This window comes from Marmota marmota, unplaced genomic scaffold, assembly GCF_001458135.2.
Source record: "Marmota marmota marmota unplaced genomic scaffold, marMar, whole genome shotgun sequence".
Classification (NCBI taxonomy): Eukaryota; Metazoa; Chordata; class Mammalia; order Rodentia; family Sciuridae; genus Marmota; species Marmota marmota.
The window spans coordinates 26,991,104-27,013,357 of NW_026000082.1; the positions used below are offsets into that span (position 1 = coordinate 26,991,104).

Here is a 22,254-nt window from a genome sequence, read left to right on the forward strand (position 1 = left end):
CCCACAGACAGGCCGCACCGGCTGGCATTTAATTCCCCTGTGGCTGTGGGGAGAAAGCTGCCTCCCAGCCAGCCTCCAGGGCACCCGCTGTGATTTCCCCTGGGGGCCAGGAGGTAGCCCAGGCTGTAGGGGCTGCGAGGAGAGGGACTGGGGAGCCGGCCTGAGGGAAGCAGAGCCTCCCTGTGAAGTCAGAAACTTTGGCGTTTGCCTTCTCTGGTGTGTCTTTTAATCTCTGTCCCCAGTTCCTTGGTTCCCAGCTCCCTGAGTTCCATGTCAGCTCTCCCCACCCCGCAGCCGTTCAGCTCTGCTACTGCAGCAAGAGGCCATTCTGTGCCTGCCAGTATTGGGGACCTGCATAACTCGGTTCCTCTCTGAGCCTCAGTATCCACATCTGTCAGGTGGGGGCATTTTAATAGGAGGCCCAGCTGGCAGGATCACCGTGAGAACTCAGTGGGCTCCTGCAGGGGAAGATAACAGTTCTGTGATGAGCTTCCTACTGGAGCTGGACTTGGCCCAAGTGACTACCCCTTTGTCCCCAGCCAAGTGCCAGCCCTAAACCTAGAGAGCTACTTGCAGACTCCGTGTCAAGCAGTTGATAGACTTTTTCAACACCTGTGAAGCGGTAACCTGTCCCTTCCTGCAACTGAGGGATGAGATCACTAGACTAAAGTTCATGTTCTAACCCCTTTTGTTTTACATGCCTCCCTGACCCCCAAGGCGCCGCCCCCTTCCTGAGTTAGGAAACCCATTTGTCCACATGGGTATTCATCAGGAATATCTCACAGTGCCCCAGAACTGCCCCAGTGCTTGGAGAGCCCCAGGGGTTTTCGCTGGGATCTGTGGGTAGCTCAGCCTCCCAGATCTGTGGGAACTTGTGGGTGCGTGCACGGGTTCTGGGCAAGCTCATCCAGGGAAAGGCTGGGGCCTTTCTCAGTCTGCAGGGAACCTGATCCAAGCCAGGATGCAGCCAATATTCAGCTCTCCCTTGGCCTCTCTTTTCCCTGGAGACCTCTCCCCTGCCGCCACCTGCCAGCCCAGTCAGGCTGTGTGGGCCCCAGGTTGTCTCTTGCTCCCAAGCCTACCTTTGCTCCCCAGGACTCCAGGGATTTGTTTTTCCCCCAGACTTAGAAAGCCTGAGTGTTCAATGCAGAGCTGCTGCCATCCTAAGTCTGGGAAGGAACCCAGCTGGGGCTGCGGGGCAGGGCCCTGGGAAGGCCTTCTGACTTGGCCCAGTCTCTGCTGTCTCTGCTGGGCTGTGTGAGCTGCTGTGGCTCCAGCCGGAATCAGGATCCTGGCCTGGCCCACTACACCCCCACCCCCACCCCTGGGGAGGTCATGTGCTCTGAACAGCCTGAATGTGCCTCATAGAGTTGATGCTCCAGGCCCCCAGGAAAGGTATCGTGTGGTGCCAGTTCTCCATAAAGAAGCAGATAGAAAAGAAGTTCAGGCTTACTGGGTCAAATCAGCTCTGTCCCCACCTCAAGCATCTCACCTCGGCAGCTGCATTTCAAAAGCAACCAGAACCTGTCTGTGAACAGGTGGGCACGACTGTGAGCTAATCAACCATTTACAAAAACAGCCAGTGGCCAGTTGGGCTCACCATGGTCTGGAAGGCGGAGCTTCACTCAGTTTGGCCTGCCGAACCTCCACCTGCCTCTCTCTGTTAATGATCCTAATGACAATTTTAAAAAAAAATTTAAGATATTTAAAATACAATGTCTATTGTATTTAGAGTCTTTTGATGCATAATGATCAAAATAACTTAAAATCTTAAATTAAAATCTTAAGTTGTCTGTTTTCTTGGTTCCAATGTGTGAACGTGCTATTTCCTTAATAGTTGGTCTATTAAAAAATACCGTTTCAAATTTAAAAAATAAATAAATAAGATAAAATAAAAGCCACTATTTGTCCAGGGTTCATGTTCTGCCAGGCACTGTTCTCAGCAGTCTATGTGATTTATTTCGCCCTTACCGCACTTTGGTAGGAGGGGTACGTAGCGATCAGTTACATTTTATAGCTGAGGAGACATGGAACACCCAAGTTCCCGCGGCGATTGTGCTTGAACCCAGCACCCTGACCCCAGAGCTCTGAGTCCTAGTGTGCCTGGAGGTAGGGCTGAGGGTGGAGGAGGCGCCTCCTCGGTCTCCCCTGCCTCTGGGGGGCTACTTCAGGTTCCTAGTTCTGTAGCCAGGTCCCTCTGGTGTTCCTGCCTCTCGGCGGCTCTTGCCTGCCCCAGCACCTCTGCTGCCTCCCTACCCTCTCCGGGGGTTTGACACAGGCTCCCCCTTCCCATGGCTTTGAGGCGGGGGCTCATTTGAGCGCATCCGAGATCGATGTTGTACACGAGGAGGTGCGAATGCGGAGCTGGGTAAAGAGCATAATAGAATTTATGGAAATCGCTGGCTCGCACGGCGGCCCCAGCAATGATGGAGGTGATTATTAATTAATCATGGTCTTGGGGGAACAGTATCAGTGCAAGGAGTAATTAAAATGAAGCATTGTACAGTTGTACCGAATGATGATTTATGAGCCTGAGGAATTGCCGCTCTCTGCCCTCTCCCCTCCGCAGGCTCAATGGGAAGGATTAACTGGACGGATTGTTTTCAACAAAACCAGTGGCTTGCGGACAGATTTTGATCTGGACATCATCAGCCTGAAGGAAGATGGCCTGGAGAAGGTGTGTGGACTCAGAGATGGAGGTCAGGCAGAGGAGCAGGGTCTTCTTCAACCCCCTCCCGCAGGCTCCTGGCAGAGGCTCAGAGGCAGAGGGCAGGACCTGGTGCAGCCTGTGCTTGAGGTTGGACACCACCCATTGTGACCACTGCAGATCTATGGGCCCAGCAGAGATCACGAGAGGTGAAGAGCCCAGTGGCTGGTGGTAGCAGACACCCAAGCCATCACTGAGCAAGGACCATCAAAGATGCTTAACCTAAAAGACCCATGGGACAGACAGACTGCCTCTGAGTCCCTGCAGGGCTGATATGAATAAAACTAGCATTCTAACCTCCAGGGCATGACCACCTGGGAAGTAGTGAGCTCACTGTCACTACAGGCATGTAAGCAAAGATTGATTGTCTGGCTGCCCATTGCTCGTCTAGAAGGCTTGAGGTGATTTCTAGCCTTGAAGAAAGGTTGGAACAGATTGAGCTCACTCAGCTTTTAAGGCTTCTGATTTCAAAGAGTTCTGGACAAGGAAAGCAAGCCCGCCTGGGGCTGGGGTGGGGGTGGGGCTCCCCATCTCACTAACGTAGAAATGTTTTTAATGAGGCCAATTCTGACCCCTGGGAACCCCCAGCATGTTCTGTCAAAGTCAGGCTGCTGGGCCAAGAATAGGTTTAACGTGAGCCCCAGATTCTCAGCAACCCCTGGAACATGGGGCCAGGGCTCAGCCATACCTGTCCTGCAACAGACTGGTCCCTGGTAGCCACCGGGGCCCTTCTCCAACCCTGAGAGATGGTGTGTATAAAACCCAGGGAGTTGAGGCTGGAGAGTGGGTGGCCTCTGATGCTGCTTCAGAGGTTGATTCCTCTCTCTCCTCCCCGCCTGCCTGGCTCAGCCTCTGGATTATTTTAATATCCTACCCGAGCTGCCGCATCTCACCCTTGAGCCCTTCAGCCATCTCAAATGTACACACAAAAAGCTTCCCCAAGCCCAGCTTGCCCCCGCCACCCCATGCCAAATCACTAAGCTTCAGCCTCACTCAGAACCAAAAGGCTCTTTGACCAGTATCCCAGCTGGGCCTTCAGGCCTGGCCTCCACTGCTCCCTAACAAACCCCACGGTCCAGTTGCACCCACACCTTCCCACATCCCTGGGCATGTTCCCTCCTGTAGCCCCAGGTGCAGGCTGTGGCCTCTGCCCCTCATGCATAGACCCACTCCACTCGGCTTGCAGCTCCTGTGGCCAGGAGTCCTCTGTGAACTCCTGAGCTTTCTGACACATGGGGGCCACTGTGCTGGGGAGGGTTTGGACAGGGAGAGCTCACCCTTCCTTCACAACCGTTTCATGTCACACATTGTGCCAGCCCCTAAGGACGGGGCTGTGGCCTGCACTCCTGAGATGACCAAGGCCAGTTGGTCCAACCCCATGCAAACTCTGAGTTCCCATGGAGTGGGTTCCATTTCAACCCTGGTGGAGAGCAGCCTTCCTGACAGTGCTTCGGGGGTGCAGAATTCGCTCAGGTTGCTGTTGTAGTTTTGCTTTCTCAGCTACCGCGTCTCTGAAAATAGAGATGACAGTCGATGGCACACACGCTACCATTTCCTTCTCCTGTGCCCATGGCAGGCATCAATAATTGATCACTGGCACACTCTTTCTATCTGTGCCCACCTGGAGTCTCCCTATCCCAGCAATCTGGCACACCCTGGCCAATGCTCAATACCATTATCCCTGGACATAGATTGGCATGTGGGGCACCCACCAGAGGCTCCTGGTCACAGCCACCTAGACTGTGAGCAGAGAGCCTCCTCGCTCTTTAACTGTCTTTCAGCTCCAAAGCACCTGCTGTCTAGCAAGCCCCAAAGCCAGAACTCAGTAGAGCTTTCTACAGGAGGGACCCTGCTGTTCATGCAACCTCTGGACAGATGTTTGTTAAGTACCTCCGACACCCCAGTGCTGACCTCCACTCTGAGCTTGGTCCATGTGAGAAAAGAGCCTCTTGGCTGCTGCCTACCTGTCCCCTCTCCGTGTGGCCCTGGTGGTCCGCAGAGGCAGAGATCCTGCCCGGAGAGGATGCTGAGCCCCAAACGCAGCCGCGCGGCCTCTCATATCCTCACTTCTGTTTGCTAAGCCAGGTCATAGCTGATCCAGGCAGCTTCAGCCAGTGGCTTTGGGAGGATTAAAGCAGAATTACCCAGGCATAATTACATATCTCTCTGCTATCTGCTTTGCACAGCTCTCTGAATGGGGTGTTTGCATTCAGCCTCTCTGTTTAATTGATTAAGTTTCCTGAGTACCCCCCCTCCCCAACTGGGCCAAGGACACAGTGGGCGTGCCAGAACCTTCCTTGACAGAGAGGGGCCAAAATGGGGCACAGCTGGGCAGAGCTGAGTCAGAAAGGATCTCCAAGAGGCCCAGAGCTTTAGGCCCATTTATAAACTTGACCTTCCTTTCCTCCCTCCAGCCTCAAACCCCGTATCCAAAGGGTGCTGGGGACAGGGTGCAGATATTGTGCCATCTTGGCCAAGGTGTCTGCTGACTTTAGAAGTAACTCACAAAATAAACTGTCCTCAAACCCAGGGGCATCCCAGACCACCCCCTGCTGTGAAGTTCACCCCTCCTTATGCTACCACCCCCAAAGGGCTTCCGAGGACAGCCCTCCTGCCAGACTGCAGGCCTGCGCACAGGCCGCTCATTGCTCCCTCAGTCCACAATCATGTGGGGCATGTGGCCCTTGTTCCAGGCCATCTTGAGCTGACACTGGGACTCAGACCCAGTGAGTGAGCAGCAGGGTGCTCAGGGTCTTCCAAGAGGCATCCCGGGGCAGGACCTGGCCCCAGGGCAGGACCTCCAAGTCGCTCAGCCCCTGCTTGGCATCTGCTCAGCCCAGCTGCTTTTCCAGGTTCCCTGGAGCTGCCTCTGATTTCCTGTGTCCCTCTGAAAGGGGAGGTGGTATATATATCCAGGCACGTGGATGCCTTGGGGGTCTTTGTCCTGGAAGGACAGGGAGGGCAACAGAGTTGTCATCAGTACAGTTGACTCCCAGCATGCAGGCAACGACAGTGGGATGACGGTGCTCCTGGCGGCTAGGGAGCACATGGAAAGCACCCTCTCCTCTGTCTGTCCGTCCAGGTGGGGGTGTGGAGCCCCGCTGACGGGCTCAATATCACGGAGGTTGCCAAAGGCCGAGGCCCTAATGTCACCGACTCTCTGACAAACAGGTCACTCATCGTCACCACCGTGCTGGTAAGAGCCTGCAGCCCCTGTGGGAAGGGCTGTCTGCGCTGGGGGTGGGCTCACCATCTAGGCTGGAGAGACCCCTGTCGTGCTCACCTCTAAAAGGCCGGGTGGTGGCGGGGGGCTTCAGGAAGGTGGAAACCCTAGGGAGCAGCTGGGACATGGGTGCCACTCACATGGCAGAGGGAGACCCATGCTTGTGCACCCCACCCCCATCCACTACCTGAGCCCCTGCTGTCTGAGTAGGAACCAAGATGGAGGTAGAAGGGGGTGAGCTGCCTACTGCACCAGGTCACAGGCTGCTTCTCCCGCTCCGTCCTTCAGCTGTGAGGGTTGCTGTGGCTCTGCCTCCCCAGGCTGGAAGCCCGTTACATGCCACCTTCTGCAGTGTCCCCTCCTTGAGAGCTGGCAGCTAGGACCACTGGCATCCCATCCTTTCTCCATGCTTTCCTCTCTCCTCCATCCTCCTCCTCCCTCAGATGGGGACTGAATAGAGTCCCCTCTGACCCATTTCAACCAGGAAGTGGCTCTTGGGATCTCCCGTGCTCTCTGCACCTTGCAGCTTGGATCAGAGCCAGAGGACAGACTCAGGCCTCGGTTCCTTCCACCGAGTAGCATCAAAGCCACTCCACAGGGCCAGCCCCTCCTGCGAGGGAGGCCTCAGGACTGTGCAGAGGCACAGGACAGACCCTCTCAGAGTCACAGCACTGCTCATGGGGACCCTCGCCGGGCTAGCTTGAGGGGAGACAGCTCAGTCACAGCCCAGCAGAATCTGACCCAAGATTTGAGGGTAATTCTGGCCCTAGTCAGCCTCTCCCTTATAACACAGCAAACAGACCTGTGAGGACCACATGCCTGGGCTGTTCCTCTACCCAGGGGGGAGCTCACAGAGCCTGGTGGGGTTCAGTAAGGCTGCTGCGGGGAGTAGCCTGCATGCAGCATTGTCCAGACGGGTGGCTCCCCGCTGCTTTCCCAGCAGATGCCTCTGGTCAGGCCCTCCTGGATGGTCCTATGTCCTCCCCCAAACTGTGACTCATGGCACAGGCGCCCAGAGGCTGGGTGGTGGGACAGGTAGGGATGCAGTGGGGAATCACACCATTCCTCCAGGAATCCCAGGGAATAGCAGACCTCAGGGCACCGCCCCTGTGTAGTGGGAGCTTGAGTCTGTGGGCCTTATCCCCAGATCCCAGGGTTATTATCACCTAGAGATCCCCAATAAGGGGGACATAGGTCTAATGGGGATTCTTGGCAGGTTGCTGATGGAGCCAGAGGAAGAGGGCTGGGGAGAGAATAGCCCCCTCTTTGGGGCAAGACCCTCTCTGGAATCTTCCCAGTTAAAAAAATATATATAATATATATATATATGATCTCTCCATCCTGCCAGGCTTTATGATCCACTTCTTGTTAACTAGGCTCACATAAAAAATTCAAGCTGCTAAACCCAATAAGTCAAAAGATCTCAACAAGAACAGGAGAAAAAACCATAATGTGAAAATGTAAAAGATAAAAATAAACAAATAAAAAAAAGCAAAGGAATTAGAGGGTTGCTGATGGGCAATTAGAGGAATATGGATGTGTTTAAAAATAGGACGGAGAAAAGGGAGAGTTAAGGGAGGAGCCAAATAGAAAGGTTAAGAGGGAAATAATGAAGAGAAAATGAAGGTAAGGAATGAGAGAGGAAGGAGCGATATTAAAAAAGACGAAAAATTAAATAATTTACGGCCCCGACTAGACAAGGTAAAAAATGTTAAACCAAAATGTCAAAAAGCAAAAGGATAAAAGTGTGACAAAGCTCAAATATAAAAGGGTAAAAATAAAATAATAAAAAGGTGGTAAAAGATTAAAAGCAGAGCTGCATAAAATGTGAGATATAAATAAAACACTTTTTGCAAGGCAAGATTAAAAAAAGATAAAACTAGTATGATTTAAGAGATTCGGAGGAGAGATGATTAAATGAGCTAAGGCGGTAGAACCCGCAAAACAATACTTGGAAAGGAAGAGGTAAGTGAGGGCGAATATCCTGAAAAGATGCAAAAGACAGCCACCTTGAAAGACCACAGGGTTAAATTTTATTAAAATGGCAGCAGCCCAATTCCAAGGGCATAAAACCCTTCTGCAGAGGCATCAGGGATTTCTTAGGTCCTTGTGCAGAAGCACGGGGTTTTTCCTACTGGAGCAGAGGCAGAATCCAGCAGACACCCCGTGCTCCTGACCTGCCAGTATTCTCTGCTTCTTCATGAACACCGGCAGCTTCTTGCCAATGTCCCCAACCTGTCATGTTCATTCCATTAAGGGGCATCCCACCCTAACTTCCGACTGGCCCTTAGGCCCAGGCAAGAGGGAGAGAAAGACCATCTTGGGACGGTTGCAGGGGCAGGCCGTGTGATGGCTAAGAGCACGGCCTTTGGGGATGAATCCTGGCTTCCCTGTTGACTTAGGTGTGACCCTGAGACATTGCTTAACCGCTCTGTGCCTGGCTCCCATCTGAAAGGTGAGATATAATAATTGCACCTACTCCGTGGAGTCGAGAGGATGAATGGTTAATAAATATAAACCACGTGGGGCAAGCACTAAATGAGAGCTGTTATTGTTATTCATTGCTATTGATTATATATCCAGAGCCCCGTGAGCTTGGGTTGAGCATATCACTTGGACGAAGAGTTGTAGTGAAAACCTCTGCTTCCGTCCACAGGCAGAGCCCTGGATGTCACCAAAGACTGACCGCAGTCCCAGTGGTGATTCCTGGCATGGGGCACATTGCATTATAAACTTTGAAATTGTGTCTGAATGTCCAGTGGGCCTCTCCAGACCCCATCACTCCCTCATGGGCACATGCATACGTGAGGCTGCTTCTTTTCTTTTCTTTTTTAGGGGGGAGGTACCGGGGATTGAACTCAGGGGCACTCGACGACTGAGCCACATCCCCAGCTCTCCTTTGTGTTTTATTTAGGAATAGGGTCTCACTGAGTAGCTTAGTGCCTCACTTTTGCTGAGGCTGGCTTTGAACTCACGATCCTCCTGCCTTAGACTCCTGAGCCACTGGGATTACAGGCCTGCACCACTATGCCCGCCGGGCTGTGAGGCTGCTTCTTATCACTTTGTTTCCCCACTGGCTTCTGAAGGCCTTAGGGTTGGTGACCCCCCTCAGGAACCCAAGCTGTATCTTCTGCTCAGATGTGACACTGCAGATCACATCAGCTGTCTCCTAGTCCCTTTCCCTGGTCACTGTCTGAGCGCCTGGCTCTGACATCGTAACAGTTCATCTCTCTGGCCCTATTGCCTTGACCTCTGACATGCCTTGAAGCAGCTGTCCCACACCCATGGATGGCCACACTGACCATCTTCACTCCATCATGCAGTATCAGCCACATGGCCTAGGGATGAGCCAGGGCTCACCTCTCCCCGTCCCCTGGGGTCAGCTCTGCTTCTCCCTGTGGGGCAGTGAGAAAAGCCTAGTATTTCCTGGAGGCAGGAAATGGAGGGAGAATGTGGTCCAGCCTTTGCACAGGTCTCCAAGAAATTCTGTGTCCAGCTGAAAGTATCCTAGTGGGAGAGAGATGCACGCTCCTGTGAAGGATTGGCCTGGGGCCACCTGGAGACCTAGAGCTGCTTCAGATGCTCCAGGGAAGGTGCCTGAAAGGCTCCGAGCCACCGTCTGCATGTCCAGAGCCCTGGGGGACGCTCTCTGTCGTGGGCTTCTGGTGCAGCTGCACAGGTTGTAGGGAGTGGCCCAGCCTGGCCCAGGCCCAGTGGCTCTGGCTGAAAAACCCAGCCCCTGTGCTAGTCAGCTGAATGCAGGGCCAGCACCTCCCGCTGTGAGCGCAGCCCCCTGCCTGGCCAGGAGTGCGTTGTCAAGGCAACAGCACTTTGAGTGACAGGCAGGTACTGAATCACAGGGCAAGAACATCAAACCACTTTGCCTCTGGGGAACAAGGCCTGGAGCTGAGACCCCCGGGGGTTTCTCCCCCTCTTTATTTTCCCTGCTTGTGGCAGACCCCAGCAGCTCTGGGTGGACCACCCCCAAACTGGCCTCCTCTTCTCCCCTGTGCTAAAACTTGGGCTTAGGTGCTGAGGGTGCCTCGCCCTGGACAGGCAGACGGACAGAAGCTGACTGCATGCACTCTGACTCTCTGAGCTCTTGCAGCCTTGCCCATTCCTGCCTGCAGCACCTCACTCCGCCCCCCCGTCACCCTGACTCCCACCCGCCCCGGCCTCTGTTCTAGTTCCGCTCTTCCATGAGGTCATGAAAAATTCATCTGCCCAAACCTCAGCTCACACACAGAGAAAGCACACCCGGCCCACTCCTGGGGGCCCTGCTTTTGAAGGTTCAGGGTTCTTTTAGCTGCTGATGTGAGCGGAAGTGTCAGGGTGTGGGTGTGGAACTGGCCACCCTTGGGGTCCGGATGCTCACTGGCAGTATTTGTGCTGAGTGTACATCGTGACCCACATAGACCCAACTGCCAGGCCGGCCGAACCCTCAGCACCCAGCCTCAGGAGAGGGGACCCAGCCAGGGCCAGAATGTGGACTGGGAGAAGCACCCCAGTCCAGCAGCCAGTTCCTCCTGCCTCTCTTGTTCTAACCAGCAGAAGCCCTGGGTCCAGGGGCTTTGACCAGCGTGTCCCAGCAGGGCTAGGCAGACAGACCACCTGGGCACATGGTGTTGCCAGGGGCTCTGGGTACCTACGGGTGTCAACATGTGGATGTGGGTTGACATCAGAAGGAAGGGTGAAGGCCAGACACAGTGGCACATGCCTGTAATCCCAGCACTGGGGTGGGGGCGGGGAGGGGGCGATGAGACAGGAGGATCAAGTTCAAAGTCAGCCTCAGCAACTTAGCAAGGCACTAAGCAACTCAGTGAGACTCTGTCTCTAAATAAAATACAAAATAGGGCTGGGGAAGTGGCTTAGTGGTCAAGTGCCCCTGAGTTCAATCCCCAGTACGAAGGAAGGAAGGAAGGAAGGAAGGAAGGAAGGAAGGAAGGAAGGAAGGAAGGAAGGACAGGGAGGGAGGAAGGAAGGAAGGAAGGAAGGAAGGAAGGAAGGAAGGAAGGAAGGAAGGAGCAGGTTGTGGGAGCAGAGTGATTAGGTAGCTAACCCCTGAGCCCCTCCCCACTTAGGGCTAGTCCCCCAGCCCGCTTTTCTGACTCCAGGGTCCTATCACGGGGAGAAGCTTAGTGCTAGGCCCTGCTTTCACATTGGTCAAAGTGATTGTTGAGAAACCCAAGCAGCAGCCCCAGTGACAGAAAGTCGGAAAAGGTTATTTTTCTGGACCCCTGTTTTCTGTGACTTGTTGAAGAGAAATATTACCCCTGGTCCTACGGCTGTTCTCCCCGAGCAATAGGAGAGCGTGAAGTTATGAAATTGAGGGCACCTTCACTGAGCAATCGATTAGCAGCCGAGAGAGCTTGTGAATTGGCTGTCTGGACATTTCCAGTAATAAATTGTGAAATAGTCCATGAATAAGTAGTTGGCGGAGTTCAGAATTACCCCCTAGGAAATGTTGCAGGTCTGGAGACACATTACTAAGGCGAGCACCATTTTAATGCTCTGGGCTTTGGCTGTTAAATATGTATGCCATCCGCAAAGCACTTCCCGAAATTAATGGCATTTTACAGCTGCTCCGAAGGCAGCGTATTTATATGGAGATGTATAGATTCTGGGGCTTCGGTGGCTTCACAAATGAAGTGCTAATTTTAGAGGATAAGGCCAGAGAGGGGGGCAGAGGGGTCAGGAGGTGTGCTTTCTCAGGGACCTTTCCCAAGTGGTTTCCCCCTGCCGGCGAGGTGATTTTTACCCTGTGGTGGTATTGGGGGCGGTCTCTAGGTGGGAAAGGTCACTGCAGTAACAGGTCAGCCAGCACACGGGAAGAAGGTGATGACGACAGTGACAGTGTTGATGAAGACAATATGGACAGCTAACACTTGCCAGGTGCTGAGTGCTTCTCGGAGGTGGATGTGTTATATCCTTACAACAACCCTGCAGGTTAGGGTGGGGTCTGTTATTACCCCCATCTTCCAGAAGGAATTAAGAATCTAGGCGTGGTTGGTGGTTCCCCTAGGCAAGATGGTACCTTCTCTCTGAGTCTTTCCTTGAACTAAATAAAATCAGGGCCACCTTGGGCGGTAGTGTGGCTTGTTCACTGCACAAGAGCATCAACCAAGGATGAGTTTGGACTGAAATTCTGCCCAGGCACTGCTCACCAGGCCCTGGACCAGGGTTCAGGCAGCCTCTGCCCTAAGACTAATTGATAGGAAGGCTTCATATGGACCAGATGAATCTCCCTTTCCTCCAGGTGGCCTCAGTACCTTCCCCAAGCCCACCTGGGCTCAACACTGCTGAGCCACCTATTCAGTTGGCGGGAGGACAGGAGAGGCACTGAGGTCAGGCACCGAGGCTGGCCGAAAAGTCCAGCTTTCCATCCATTAGACTGAGAAGATGTTTTCCCAGCATCCCTGAAGAGTCAGGGCCCCCTGGGATTCAGATGTGCCCCGCGTCCCCCATCCCAAGGGACTCCTGAAAGCCAGACTGGATCAGTCATATGGGGGACAGGATCTCGGGAGGTGGCAGTGCTGGAGAACCTGGACCAAAAAGTTGAACCCCTCCATAGCAGGAGCCCCCTGGAGGCTGCTGGGGGTTCTGCTCCTGACCGACCTCGGCAGGAGTCTTCACTGGACCTCCCAGTGCCCAGCCCACCCCAGGGGCCCATGGGGTCAAGAGCATGGCCTCAGCAGTGGAGAGGCCAGTAGGACACCTGCATACTCAGGCGTGTGCCTTAATGTAGGCGGGAGGGGACGCAGGCCTCCCCCACAGGACCATTCCTTCAGCTGAGGTTGCCCAGCGGGGCTCGGGGAAGGTCTGCCAGCGGGAAGGAGCAGGGAAGCTGCAGGCCCAAGCCAGTGGTCCAGAGGCAGGCACTGGAACGTCAGTTCTAGACCCGAGTCTGGGATCTAGAAAAGCCCATGAAGTCAGGGAGTTCCGACACCCCCCTCAGCCCCCCGGAACATGAAGGGAAACAGCCAGGCAGGGGTGCTGCCCGGGGAGGGTTGGAGCTGCACCCATCGAACTGTAAGTCAGCTCCTGTGTGACTTTGGGCAACTTTCTGACCTTCTCTGAACCTCATCTATCAAATAGGAATAATGTCACCTATTTTGCAAGCTAGTGAGACTTAAGACATCCTGTGATAAGAGTTTAAATTGGTGCCTGGTGCATAGTAGGAATTCATTCCATGTTGAGTTTTTTGGGAATTCAGCCAGACCCCAGCTTAGGGATATATGCGTGAGCCTGGGTAGACAGAACCAGCAGCGACACGGGCTTGCATGTTGACCTGGCCTCCGGTCACCATGCTGGAGGCCTGGACCTTGACACATCAGAACCCCCAGGTTCTGCAGATGTGGGGGCCTGTGGCAGGGGAATCTGACACAGGTCAGGTGTCCTTGGCTCTACAAACCACCTTATGAGGATCACCTGTCCCCAGGGAGCTACACCATGGGGATTGGGGCCTCTGGAATTTGCACTCAGGGGTCCCATCCCCCAAGTTCAGGTCCCCTCTCGATGCCCCCAGGGTCAGCAGGTGCAAGTCACTTGTCCTCCAGAACTTCACGTCCTGCCTCCATCAGATGGGGTCACGAGTACCCCCTATGGGTCTGCTCTGCAGTTAAACAGGCACCCGGCTTCTGCCTGGTGACTCTGGGCTCCTGTGCTCAGCACGCACGTTGAGCTCTGTCTCATTTGCTAATTTCCTGGAGCCCGCGCAGCCACATACAAATGAAGCTGTCTCCGTTATCGGCCATCACTCACCTGGCAGATCCTAGCGCGGAGACTGCGGAGATGCTTAGAAAGAGAGTGGTACCAGGAGTGTGTCGATCTAATCTTCCAGCCGGAGTCGGGAAGACACTTGATGAAGGGCTTTCTACAGCCCTGTCCTCCCACTTGAGTGGACATCCGGATTCTCAGGAGCGTTATGCAAACCCGGATTGCTGGGCCACACCCAGGGTTTCTGGCACAGTAGGTCTGGGATGGAGCCCGAGAATGTGCATTTCCAACAAGTTCCCAGGTCCTGCCGCTGATGCTGCCCCGGGAGCTCACTCAGAACTCTGGCCCGGAGAGAACGTGGGTTTAGAATCAGGCGGTCTCAAGCTCAAAGCCCTGTCCTACCACCTTCTAGCTCTGTGGCCACTGGGCTAGTGGGTCAGTAGGTACCCAGGAACTGCCCATAGCATTCAGCTTGCAGGGCACCAAGTTGGCTCTTGGGAAAGGCGCTGTCCCTCTGCCCACTTAGCCGGCCGCTCATCTGAGCCACCCCAAATGTTTTTATTTATTTATTTATTTATTTTAGTTGTTGATGGACTGTTATTTTATTTATTTATTTATATGTGGTGCTGAGAATCGAACCCAGTGCCTCACACATGCCAGGCAAGCGCTCTACCACTGAGCCATAACCCCAGCCCTCAAATGTTTTATTTTTTAAAAAGTAGAGGTTTCCAGCCGCCTCCACCTCCCCTTCAGCCTTTGTCATCCCCTCCCCCATCTGTCCCTGTAGGAGGAGCCCTTCGTCATGTTCCGGAAGTCTGACAGGACCCTGTATGGGAATGACCGCTTCGAGGGCTACTGCATTGACCTGCTCAAGGAGCTGGCCCACATCCTGGGCTTCTCCTATGAGATCCGGTTGGTGGAGGACGGCAAGTACGGGGCGCAGGACGACAAGGGCCAGTGGAATGGCATGGTCAAGGAGCTCATCGACCACGTAAGCGGGACAGGGGTGCGGACGGGGGTGGGGTGGTGGGCAAGGCCCCTGGGAGGCTTGATAAGGTGCTACTTGTGCATCAGGGCCAGGCATCCAGCAGCTGAGGACCTGGTGGCCAGGGCTATGGAGGTGAAGGTTGTGCCCTTGGAGACTGGGGAAGTGTGCCCAGCTCTCCCAGACCTGCCCCGCCTCCTGGGCACCTCCTCCTGCCAACCACCTCCTGCAAACACCTGTGTCAGCCCCTGAGGCTGAGCATGCCCCACCAGCATCTATGAGGAACTTTCTCAGGAGGAGTCTCCCAGCTTCTCAGGGCCCTCAGCTCCTTTAAGAGGTACAAAAGGATGTCCCAGACGTGGGCCAGGGGCTGGGGGGGGCCAGGATGGAACAGTCCACCAACCTCAAGGACATGGAGAGATCTGTCACTGCTTCTAGGAACTTTGGGTTCACGGGGGAGACAGGTGGTCCAGAGAGCCGGCTGAGGGTCGGGAGGGAGGGTGAGACCAGAAGCAGCTTCTCAGGCTGCTGGTAGGAGACGGGCCGGGAAGCAGGAGCCACAGCAGGCGGAGGGAAGAGAGGGCGGCTGGTCAGGGCCAGGGCTTGAGGGACATGGGAGGGAAGCAGAGGAGCCACCGGCTAGGGACACCACAGCAGGGGGGGATCAGGGGGGCTAGGGACACCACAGCAGGGGGGGATCAGGGGGGCTAGGGACACCNGGCTAGGACACACTAGCGATGGGGGATCAGGGGGCTAGGGACACCACAGCATGGGGGGATCAGGGGGGCTAGGGACACCACAGCATGGGGGGATCAGGGGGGCTAGGGACACCACAGCATGGGGGGATCAGGGGGGCTAGGGACACCACAGCAGGGGAGGAATCAAGGAGGTAGGGATGCCACATAGGGGAGAGATCAGGGACCCTGGGCTCCTGATTCTTCCCTCATTAGCATGGGGACAGGGGTGAGTCACCTGACCTCTGTGAGCTGCTTTCTCCTCTGTGAAATGGGCACATTAATCCCCCCCTCTTCCCGGGAGCCGTGTGGTATTGCTGTGAGGCTCCGGCTCCACCTGCCTCGTGAGATGCTACCACAAACACATCCTGGCTCTTGGAAGCAGGGACCCCGAGTCCAGTGAACCTGGGGTTCAATGTGGCTTTCCCACCCAATAGACGTGTGACCCTCACATTTCGTCATCCCCCTGGGCCTCCATGTCTGCATTTCTCCTCTAGGAGGAATTAGAATATACTGCAACCCCTAAGGCCCCATTTGTGCAGGCTCACCTGGCACAGAATAAATGCCCCCTGCCTTCCGGCTCAGAGTCCTCTACTTGATGGAAGAATCTGTCTAACTCCATAGAAATCATACCAGAAGCTAACGGATGCAGGGCCTGGGCTATAATAGACCCCTTGGATTCCTTCTCTCACTTACCCTGAATCCAGCCAGCTGTGGTCCATGCTGTCAGTAACACCCATTTCACAGATGAGGCAGTAAAGAGAAGGCCCCGGGAGAGTAAGTGGTGGATCTGTATTCAAAGTAGTACTACTTGCGCATCAGGGCCAGGCATCCAGTCTTTGGGGGCTCTGTGCCTTAGCAGCCCAGGGCTGCAGCCTCTCCAAAAAAGCATATCCTAATCAGGAGCCAGGGCAGAGGCAGCTCATGCAGTAGGTCTTTGCAACCCACAAGTGCCAGCCAATGGGTAGGACTCATTACCTCACCTCTCCAGGGAGGAGGCAAGCCAGTCAGACTTCCTGTTAAGGGTCTGAGGGGGCTACCGTACCTTGGAGGCTGAGAACGGGGAGGGAGGCTGTAGCTTGGAGCATGAAGGCTCAAGCAGAGCCTGACTCAGCGGAGTCCTGTTCTAGGGCCTAGGGAACCGGGCTTCCGGGGAAGCCTGATAGGAAAGGCTCAATGGTAAAGAGGATGAACTCAGGCTGGGTTTGGTTCTGCCATTTAGGAGCTGTGTGTTCCTGGACAGTTGCTTAACTTCTCTGTGCCTCAGTTTCCTCATCTGTGAAAGGGGAATGATGATAATACCTGCTTCATGAGGTTGTCACGAGGACTCAGTTAACATGTGTGTATTTCCTAATCAGCGCAGCCTCAGCATCTACTATTAAAAATGGTATTTATTTATTTATTTATTGTTGTTGGGGATTAAGCCCAGGGGCACTCTACCACTGAGCTACATCCCTACCCCTATTTATGTAGTTAGTTATTTATTTTGAGTCAGGGTCTTGCTGAGTTGCTGAGGCTGGCCTCAAACTTGTGATCCCCTTGCCTCAGCCTCCTGAGTTGCGGGATTACAGATGTGCACCCCCACACCCATCTTCCAGTTATTCCTTGGAGGCTGGGGGAAGGGGCCTCAGGAAGTCCCTTTGCCCCGAGTTCTTCCCAGCCGTGGTGAGGCCCGGAGGAGACAGCGGGTGGGGGAGCAGCTTCTAGGTGGTAGGATCCGCTGTAAGTGGAGGGGAGTGGTGTTGTCACTGTTATTAGTAATAACTGTAATTATTATGGAAATCAGTCAGCAGGCCCCAGAGGCACCTCCATCTATCCGTTCCCCTGCGCCTCCTGTGGGGCTCTGGAGTCTGGGGCCCTGGGTGGGTTCTGAGCCCGTCCTTTGCAGAGGCAAGCCAGGCAGGGGCCGAAGGGGGTGTCCTAGGCAGAGCGAAGGCCACATGCGGATGTGAGCTGGGCTGAACTGCTCTTGCCAGTCACAGCATCTCCAGTGGCCCAAGAGCTTGGAAGAGCCACTTTTAAAAGGGCTATGCAGAGAAAGCCCAGCAGAGCCTCGTCTTCCCGAGTGACCCTCAGCTGGGAAAGGGAGGGAGCCTCATCCACGGCCTCCTCTGCACAGCTGGGAGGCACTTTAGGAGGCCCAGGATCCCTCAAGGCCATGAGCCCTAATGGGACATGCAGAGGACCTTGTTAAACCCGATTCCCTACAATTGATGAGCCTATTAATCCTAGCTTGGTGCCCTTTTTAATAACATCATAACCATTTATTAGTGTCGTCAGATAATTAGTCTTCTCACTGGCTCCTGGAACGCATGGTCAAGACTTGGCAATATTATTACTTCATTATTAGGGATCTGAACGTAGGTGTAAAAATGATGAAGGCCCACCTTTGCAAGTGTCTGCCTCCCGAGGCCCATTTGGAGGCCCTGGGTGGAGCCTCCGACCAGCGGGACTTAAAATGTCCTTCCCTGACACTCTGCTGGCCTGTGTCCCGTGCCACACAGCCTTCCAAGGAGCCAGGGCTGTGGAGGAGGATGGCTACCTGGAGGATGCTCCCCTCACCTGCCAATGGACTTACCTTCCCTGGATGGCCTTGAACTTGAACCACAGGAGCCACAAACCCAATTAGGGTGGCGGTCACTGCATCCATCACCCATCTGTCTCCGCGCTGCTGCTGCCTGCTTGCTCTGTTTACCACCTCAGAAGACTTCTACCCACCCCTGTGCCTTAAATGACCCCCCTGTGTTTTGATGACACTGGAATCCAATGGAAATGGATTCGAATTCTGGCCTGGGGTGTTTCTGCCAACCGTGGGAAAGTTATCTAACTTCTCTGGCCTTTATTTCCACATCTGTGGAATGGGGATAATAAAGAGGCCTTTTGCCCCTTGTTCATGGGAAGATTTCATGAGATCTTGCCTCCAAATGCTTAACAGAGCCTGGTGCTGAGTAAGCCCTCAGACCTGGGAACCACCCTGGTTGGGCACTATTCCATTCGGGGGCAGCCCCCCATCTAACATGTGACCCTGCTTCAATATGGTGGCTGTGGGAGAAATGACCCATCAGCCGTGACCCTCCTGCTAGGCCAGATGTGGCTAGGACCTCAACCTTACCTCAAGGACCCCGAACAGGCAGCTCCGGGGAACTGACTCACATTGACTGAACTCACAGGGAGCTGAGCCACACTCCAGAGGACGGGGCATTGGCCTTTCCGACACGGGGAGCCCCAGCTTGCCATCCAGAGTTTCTGTGTCCTGGCGCCAGGTACCCAGGAGCTTCTTTGGGGCCTGGGGAGACGGAGCCCCAAGAGTAGAGATCCTGAGGCCAAGAGGAGAGCTGCTGGTAGAGAAGGGGCAAGAGACAGCTTTGAAGAGTCTTTGTGCACTGAACCAGAACGTTTGATTGAATCCCGGAAGGTGCAGAGCTGGGGATGGGGGGTACAGGGTGACGTCAACTTGGCATTTGAAAATAACTCTGCTACTGAGGCAAATGGAAGCCGTTCTGGAGGCGTGGCCAGGGCCTGGGTGGGGAGTGTGGTAGCCTAACTCAGAGCGTTAGGTTGGGGAAGTGAAGGCACAGCGAGGGGACCCAGAGTTGACATTATTGAGATGGGTGATTGGTGGACAGAGAGGGGGAAGGGAGGAGTCAGGACGAGGTGTGGAATTCCAACAGGACAGATGGAAGGCTAGGTGTCATTGCCAGATAGCAAGTCCCCCAGAGAAGACGAGGACTCAGGAGAGGTCATGAGTTCAGCTGGGGACATGTTGGGACCTGGGACCCACTTGGCAGCTGGCCATATGAGTGGACATCCAAGGAGACAGCAGGGCAGGAGGTTGGGATTTGGGGGAACAGGCAGCTCAGGCTGCAGGGGACCTGGGAGTCGGGGATGGGGTCTCTGCTCAGGAAGAGAAGAGGTGAGACCTGGGGCAGGATCAGGAACAGCATGAAAGGGGGATTCCAGAGACACCTGGGCCGTGAAGGCCAAAGAGGAAAACAGTGACCTAGGACAGCACGGAGCTGCGGGGAGGGGGGGTCCCTGGGGCGGGGAAGGAGCAGCACCTACACAACAGCCTGAGCCTGACCCCCCAGGGTGCAGGGTGAGCCCCAGCGTGGGTCATTGAGTGCCCCTGGCTGGCCCGTGGCAAACCTGGTCTCGGGGACACAGGAGCCCTGTCCACGCTGCTCTCCCAGGTACTTGGGCACTGGATTCAGAGGCGGAGGAAGAGGGAAGGAGCAGGAGGGGTCCAGGGCCTCTGGGGCACAGCAAGCCCTTGGCTCCTTTATCTCTATGCTCTTGCCCTCACTGTCATACATACTGAATGACCAGAGTTTCCCCTGGCTGTGCGATGGCCTGGCCCAAGATGGAGACAAGGAATAGCCAAACATAGCCTTGGCCTATGGTCCTCTACCCTGTGGAGAAGTAGCACTTCCGGAGTGCTACTTAGTAACTGCTTCCCATAACGCTGAATACAAGGAGGGTGGCATGGGCAGAAGTGCCCACGCCCTTTGCTTGGCTCTTCCTGGAGCACCTGGTGGGCTGAACTTGGCTCTTGCCCAACACCCAGAACGGGCCAGACCCATACTGAGCAGGTGCCGGGGAGTGAGGGACAGGAGAACAAGCACGGGCTGGCCCACCTCACCCAGGGACGTGGCTGTGGGGTCAGGAGTGACTCACTACCGTGACACCTTCCAGGGTATGCAGAGGGAGGGTCTGGTATCAAGGCCATAGCCCCATAACCCACCAGGTCCCCTACCTTCCAGGCGGGAGCCAGATCTTAGTTCTGGCTGTGAGCACTGGTGTTAGGAGAGGCTCCCAGCCCCTGTTTGGGTGGCCAGGGAAAGCTCTGCCCACGCCACCACCCTTGGAAGCAAGGCCAACTAGAGGTGACCTGAGAGGTCGGAAGTGTGTGGACAGCACCGGGGAAGGCAGAGGAAACAGGTGCGCTACCAAGATGCACTCTTGTCGAGGCAGCAGGCTGCCATAGCAAGGGCTGAGGAGCAGGTGTCACCAGGATCTTTCTGAGGACCTGGCCAGAGATGCAGGAAGGACTGGGAGATGCACCCCAGGAGCGTCAGCTCTAGAACTCAGCAGCAGAAAGGCCTGCGAAGACCTGCGGGGATCATGGTTGGGACAAGGTGCAAGAGAGCTTCAGGGTGCAGCAGGTATCGAAGGGAGACAGGCTGGAGGGGCAGCTGGAACCACGCGCGCCCTGGCTGGGACCATCTGTTGGTTCCTTCATTCAGCAGAACCGTGCTGAGCACCGTCTCCACCTGGGATCCTAGAGAGCAGAGCCCAGGCCAAGGCCAAGGCCTGTGCCAGTACTTAGAGTGTGACGCCCAGGAGGGGACAGGGCAGAGGAAGTGCCGCAGGAAGGAGGGAAGCCCACACCAGGAGCATGGCTAACGGCTCAGTTCATGACCCCCACCCTGGAGAGCCTTAGGAGGGTCACTCATGGAGGAAAAGAAGGCAGGGGACAGGGCTACCAATGTCCCTGACTTCCACGCATCATTGGTGGACATGGGAGGCAATCAGGACTCTGTAGCAGCGTCCACTGGAAACCTTGGGGCTGGGGGGGGGGGCGTCTCAGCTCCCAGGTGGGCAGGAATGAGGTGCCATCAGGCTGAACCTGTGTGAGGCTGGTGGGAGCCATGTCTTAACTAGTGCATGAGATGAGTGTGACCCCAGCACCAACTGTCAGCAGGCCAGACCCAGGACAGTGAAGAGGGATGTGAGGGTGACAGAGGCAGACAGGATTTGTGCTCTCCAGGAACAGACAAGCAAAATGTCATTAGGATTTCAGCTGCTGCTGCGAAGAGGGGCTTGGGGAGAGAACAGAGGACAGTGGCTAAGGCCTCCTTGAGGAAGTGGCTTTTAAGCTGCAGCTTGAAGAATGGTGCCAGACCATGATTAGGGAGCCTACCTGGTGGCTGCAGAGGTTGGAGAAGTCTGCCCCCCGTCAGGGCCTAACCGAGGCTGCAGCTGGGCACCCGCAGGCCTGCGTCACGGTACCCAGGCCGAACCTGGGCGGACGCTGCCCAGTGGATACCCGGGGAGTGGGGAAGGGAATTCTCCCAGGAATGGCAGCGGAGGGTGTGCTGTGTCCCTAGTGCACCATGAGGCAGGGATACCTGCTGAGCCTTCCTGACACAAACACAGCCCTGCCCCCGGGGGCCCAGAAATCGGGGAACTCCCCCTGTCTCCCTGCTGGGATCCCTCAGCTCAGGAGGGCTGTGTGCCCCACAGGTGCATGACCCCTCTGTTGACACTTGGGGTTCTCTAACACCTGTCCTGCATCTTTTCGGGTGAACGGGAACTATTTGGAGCGCCATGTTCTGAGGTAACGGACACCCACAGTGCTAATCCGTTAGGATTACCTGCTGGCTGGCAGGTCACCAGCAGCCCCTTCTCTGACAGTGCACCTTGAATGCGGTCACACCTCACTCCTGACAGAGGGCTTGCTGGGCGACCTCTATGAATTCCCATGTTTACATTGACCAATTCAGTCAGTCTATGAAGTCAGGCCCCACTGGGTGCTGCGGGTACAGTAGGAGTCCTTCTCCGAGCCCGGGATCTTACCGTCTCATGGAGGAAACAGACGGGAATCTGTAACGTAAGGATGGGGTCAGCACGCAGCCAGAGCAGTGTCAAAGAGGGACACGGCTGGTACTAGAGCCCGCTGGCTCCCAGCAGGTCCTGTGGACCAGAGAGCAGCAGGGAGTCCCCATGACCCATCCCAAGAAACCCTGGAGGAAGGTCCTGAAGACTTGTGAGTGGCAGCAGGTAGCCATTTCCCGTCCCCTAAGCCAGCAGCAGTCAGAGAAATTCAGGGAAGGCATCTGTCCTTTCCGGTTCCTTCTCGAGCAGCAGAAGATGGTGGTGGCGTTGGGTG

At 55.2% G+C, this 22,254-nt stretch overlaps 1 protein-coding gene across 2 annotated transcripts in view; it reads left to right on the forward strand.

The window, feature by feature from the left end:
* Grik3 (glutamate ionotropic receptor kainate type subunit 3) overlaps positions 1-22,254 on the forward strand; it is a 104,141-nt gene that overhangs the window by 32,140 nt on the left and 49,747 nt on the right. For both annotated transcript variants that reach the window (XR_007352102.1, XM_015484746.2), the window contains exons 7-9: positions 2,570-2,677; positions 5,790-5,903; positions 14,434-14,637. Coding sequence is in view for 1 of the 2 variants with exons in the window: in XM_015484746.2 (XP_015340232.2) it covers positions 2,570-2,677; positions 5,790-5,903; positions 14,434-14,637 (426 nt within the window). In the remaining variant the exon portion in view is untranslated. The remainder of the gene's footprint in view (positions 1-2,569; positions 2,678-5,789; positions 5,904-14,433; positions 14,638-22,254) is intronic.